At 38.1% G+C, this 5,588-nt stretch overlaps 1 protein-coding gene across 1 annotated transcript; it reads left to right on the top strand.

The window, feature by feature from the left end:
* Positions 1-2,770: 2,770 nt before the first annotated feature.
* Positions 2,771-3,648, top strand: LOC104864947 (olfactory receptor 1052-like). Its single transcript, XM_010628230.1, is given in 2 exon segments — positions 2,771-3,431; positions 3,434-3,648. Coding segments are annotated over 2 exon segments (876 nt in total).
* Positions 3,649-5,588: the final 1,940 nt, after the last annotated feature.

A 5,588-nucleotide genomic window follows, 5' to 3' on the forward strand; every position in this document is an offset into this window, starting at 1 on the left:
AGAGGAACAATTGTCCTCAGAAAGCACACATCTCTTCATACTAAGAGCACTTCGCTGTGCTTGATAACTTGAGTTTTCTTTTTCAGTTACAATACTCATTGGAGTCCTCTTTTGTAATCTAGATTACTTAACAAAACAAACAAAATTGCTACTTCTAAGAATGTTATTTACTCTGCCTGGTATAGACTTCAAATTGTAATTACTGTTCATCCAAAAGCTACTGATATAAATGCAGGCAGTGTCTAGTTTATGTCATCAGTTGTGAGCGGTTAAATTACTTTGGTGAAATGAAGATTTTGCTCTGATTTAGCAGTATTCTCAAAACCTGGGCCTACTCATATTTTGAGGTCAGTATATGTCAAGTTCCACAAAGTTATAGCTCACATATCCTTCCTGAAATCTTGAAAGCTTACCACATTAATTTACATAGAAGACATATTTAGTGAATAATAGACAAATACAGATTTTTGCTAATGAACCAGACATATTTTTAGACAGAAAACATGGCAATGTTATGCTGCCAGAAAACAAAACTCAAGAAGAGAGTCATAAAATTTTATGAAGTCAAAAATAATTTCTTTCATAAGGTTACTGCTTTTGTGTCAATCAGCACAAATAACATAAAGAAAAATAAGAATGTGTAGCAATTAAAATCGTCAAACATTTTTTACAATTGCTCAAAACATAAAACAACCACAAGGTTAGTGCCTCTCTTTTCTGGATTTTTGTCGAATATATTCTTGTGTCCTTAATGCAATCTGGTAAAAAGGGAAAATCAGCCAAATTTTTAGGTATTTAGAAGTACTCATCATTTACATAATTCCACCTTGTATCCACTGCCCTACACAGTCATTTTAGATTTTTTTTTAGTTATTTTCTCAAAGTATACACAGAATGGAATCGATTCTGGGCACTTTTTCCACTGGCACTTTGATCTAACATGTAATCATACACATAATCATCTCTCTCAAAGATTATGGAAATGACCTCACCAATCTCTTCTCTGTTTGCTCTGGTTGTACCACTGGTTACACTCAAAGCTAATGCTAGTGGGAGCTTATAAAATGACAACTCATGTGTTTTAGCCATTTTGCATAACTGTTCTCCATCTCATCTTTCCAACCCCCTTGCAAGTTCTACAAGTGCAAGACTCGTATTCCCTGTCATTCACGGTACTTCAGTTAACCGAGGTGAATTTATCAAGGAAAATCCCACTTTAGGACTTTGAAATTTCTATTCCTGGGCTTTGAACATTCTTTGTTGATAAAACCATATGTGTAATTTAGTTCCCCATATCACTCTTCTCTTTTCATTTCAGATTATTCAGAGTTCTCTTTTGAGCAACCTATACATGATACACTGAGTGCAGGTCTGTGAATGTTATCTCCTTTGAGAGGAGGATTTATCATGGGTGAGATAGTCTAAAATCCTGAGAGTGAGAGAGCATCCTGAAAAGAAACTAAGTACAATTGCAAAATCTTTTTGTCAGAAGGGGAAGCTGTGTGATGACTCATAAATGAGCTCTTATGCTCTCCTACAGGGTAGAGGAAAGAGATGGTAACTAAGAAATATAATCCCCAATACTCAAAAATCCAATGAAGTAGACTGTTTCTCGGAACCTCTGGAGTGGGTACAGTTGCACTGACCTCTAGCTTTTAACCTTGCAAAGCTCCACTGCAGAGTTCTCACTCTGAAACTGTAAGAGAATAATTGTCATCTTAATCTACCAGTCTGGTGGTGAATTGCGATAGCAGAAACAATAAACTATTTCATTAGATAATGCAGTACCTACAATCTCTTTCTTTCCTTTTTCTTATTTATAGGAATGATTATTATTATGTGGACATGTGTATTTATTTCTCTGTAACACTGAGGTGAATTAATTTGTTGATATTTTACCATAAACACTATTGAATTAGTAGCATCATTTCAAAAATTATAAACTAAGGGACCGTCTCTGATTCAGAAAATGAAGCATATCAAATAGATGTAGTTTTAGTCCATCTCATGACATCTGTTATCTTTGCAATGGATTTTTAAGTCACTTTGATATGAAAATAAATGACCTGCAAGAGGAACATCACAAAGATGTTAGATGGAAATTTGCCAAGTTAAACAATATTCTTGTTATTTAAGCAGTTCGAATATCAAATAGGAAAAGAAGATGTGTGTGCTCATTTTTCTCATAACTCAATTCTATAAGATGGCATAGACTGATGTTCCAAATTGAGATTCTGGATAGAAGGTGAGGCAAAATGAGGTCTGAAGTTTCAGATCTGGAAAGGAAGTGAGTGCTCCTTACAGAAGTCAGGGCCTTGAGCTTTAATGGGGATGAAATAAAATTGGAACCATCTAGGCCTGAGATCATGGAAGACTTGTTATTACAGGAAGCTAGCCAGCTTCTAACTTGTGTAAGAGGACTGCCACACATCAAAGACTGCGCCAGAATAGCATTGTCAGGTTCTGGATGTGAAGGTTGTTTCTATGAATTAACAGTTCTGTAAAATAACAGACTTTTCTTATCTTCCTATTCTCTGGTATTGTTAAGCTAGGGATAAAAGGATGCAATGTTTTAAATGTTAGATTCGCTATGGATGTTGGAAAGCTGCAAACATACGATCCACTATGGAAGTTAATAACATTTCTTCAATAACTGACAGGGAACCCGAAACGTCTCATGCTATGATGGACACTGGATCATGGAGAAATCATGTTTATCCATCGGAGTAGCATCTTGCTCTGCTATAAAGCTCTATAACCTTGAAAGCACATGGCAGGTTGGAACCATACAAGGGTGAAGGAATTCTTCCTAATAGGCTTAACTGAAAATCTCAATCTGCATATTCCTCTCTTTCTGCTTTTCACCCTCATTTATCTCATCACACTTTTAGGTAACTGGGGGATGATCCTCCTGATCTGGTTAAATGCCCCACTGCATATGCCAATGTACTTCTTCCTCAGCAACCTCTCCTTTTGTGACATCTGCTTCTCCACTGTTTTTGCTCCTAAGATGCTGATCAATTTCCTGTCCAAACGTAAGTGGAGCACATTTTATGGCTGTGTTTTACAAAGCTTCTTTTTTGCAGTGTATGTAACCACGGAGGGCATCCTACTGTCCGTGATGGCTTATGACCACTATGTGGCCATAGCAAAACCCTTGTCATATTCAGTCCTTATGACGCAGAGCGTGTGTGTTCATATGGTTCTCGCATCCTACCTGGGTGGGCTCATTAACACCCTGACACACACGCTAGGTCTGCTCAAGCTGGACTTCTGCGGCCCCAATGTCGTGAATCATTTCTTCTGTGACCTCCCCCCTCTCCTGAGGCTGGCATGCTCTGACGCCCATGTGAATGAGCGGCTGCTTCTGGTCTTTTCTGGGGTCATCGCTACATTCGTTTTCATCGTCGTCATAGTCTCTTACATCCGCATCAAGCCTTCTCCACCTGTGCTTCACACCTGAGTGCCGTGACCTTACTCTATGGGTCCGTGACTTTTAGTTACATCCAGCCAAGCTCCCAGTACTCCCTGGAACAGAAGAAGGTCTCTGCTGTATTTTATACATTGGTGGTCCCTATGCTAAACCCACTGATTTACAGCTTGAGGAATAGTGATGTGAAAAATGCAGCAATAAAATCAATATGTTGAATAAAACCTGTGTACATCTTTGTGAAGCTAACATTATTCTACAATTATATTTTCTTTACATTTGTATCGACCATACCAGACTATAAGGACTGTAACGCTTGCTGAGAAATAGACGCACTAAAAAAACAGACAGTTTGGAAGAAAATAAACTTATTTACAGCCAGCCCTGAAGAAAATAAAGGACCTCATTTATTGCTTCTCATCTGTGTTCATAAGGGCTCAGGAAAGTAAAGGCCTTTTATTGCAAACATAAAATAGGGATACAGTGAAACGATGACTAGAAAGTTCATCCAATAGGAAAGGGTCTTCTTCAGAGTTCCCTGTGTTTTTTCTGCAATATTGTTCTTGGATATTTTTATTCTTTATGGATAAAGAACCAGATTTTGCCCTCTAGGATCTTTATCACCATGTGTTTCTGACATAGTTTAATTTTCTGAAAGTTAATTCTTATAGGTGAGGAAAGAATAGGTATGTTCTAGAAGCTGCTCTTTAGTAAATAGAATACCATATGAAAAAATAGGTGGTTAAATGATTAGGGAAGAAACAAATCTATTAGAAACATTTTTTTCCCTAGAAAATACCTTTGGTGTATCATTATAAACAAAACCACAATCAAGCCATGTTTGTTCAGGATGTATGATAAACTTAATTCATTTGCTTAGAAGCATCCTAGAGATTTAACAAAGCTCACTTCTGGATGTCTTTGGTTAGGTCATGATGGCTAGACCTTAAGTACAGCATCTGCTCCCCGGCACCTTCCTTTCTAGCATCGATGACATTCATCTCTATCATGCCATATTGAACGGAGTAGCTTTGCTTTACCACACACTTCTGCTGTGAGGTTTCTGTATTGGAGCCATCTGACCATAGCTTGAAATGGCTGAAAAAATGTAAGCGAAAGTTAAACTTCTTCTCCATTAAGATAGATACGCTTACCATTTCATCCAATTTTGGGAAATCTGATTCCTGGAAGGAGGCATGTGCTTTGACTCTATCTGGCTGTGTGATTTACACACCTTTGGAATTTGTTGGCAGTAGATGTTTGGAAATTTTTGGAGAGGCTGGCTAGAGGAGTCTTAAAATGTTGTAAGTAGAGACTCAGGGGTGATTTAGTCAGAGTGCAGACATCAAGAATGCTGATAGGAATGTGGACAGTAATGGCCAGACTCAAAAGATTTCAGCTAGAAATGAGGGCTTTTATTGGCCATTAAATTAATGCCTTCTGTTACACTCTGGCAGAAAAAAAAATGTATGCACTCTGCCCATAACTTGGGACTTTGCAGGAGACTAAGATTAAGTGCAATTGACTAATTGATCTCAGGGAGGTAATTTTGAAGTTGTCCCAGATTCAGGCTGGAGCATGGTTTACAGCACCTTCTTCAAGCCACATCTGTAGTGCCAGCCAGAAGTAGAAAGCCAAGCAGAAGTATTTGCAGAACCTAAATTTTGACATGATAGGAGTCACTAGTACAGTTGGGTCCAAACAAAGTATAATTACTGAAGAAATTAGTGCCATTAAAGGGAAATCAAGTACTTTGAGCCAGAATAAGAAGAATGACAAAAAGAAAAGAATGATCCCATGGGGGAATCTCAAATATATGCAAGACCCAACTGATGGCTGTCTCAAAAGGGAAAAACTGTAAACTTTTTGAGAAGAGAGTCTTTGTGACCCCTGCTGCACTAAATCTACTTAGAGAATTATTTCTCTCATTTTTATTTCACCTTACTTAGCTATTCAGACCTCTCTTGCTATGGCCAAAGGGAGTCTGGCTATTGCTCATGCTGGCAGCAGACCTTGGCATCTTCACATAAGCTATTGTGCAGGTATCCAAGAATTATTGGATTCTGGAGGCTTCCACTCAGATTTCAGAGGAGAGACTGGTGAGGACAGTGCCAGAATCTGTGGGGATGAAGTTACAGGTGCAATGATGACTCCATGT

Source organism: Fukomys damarensis, unplaced genomic scaffold, assembly GCF_012274545.1.
Source record: "Fukomys damarensis isolate Sample0158 unplaced genomic scaffold, DMR_v1.0_HiC HiC_scaffold_73725, whole genome shotgun sequence".
NCBI lineage: Eukaryota > Metazoa > Chordata > Mammalia > Rodentia > Bathyergidae > Fukomys > Fukomys damarensis.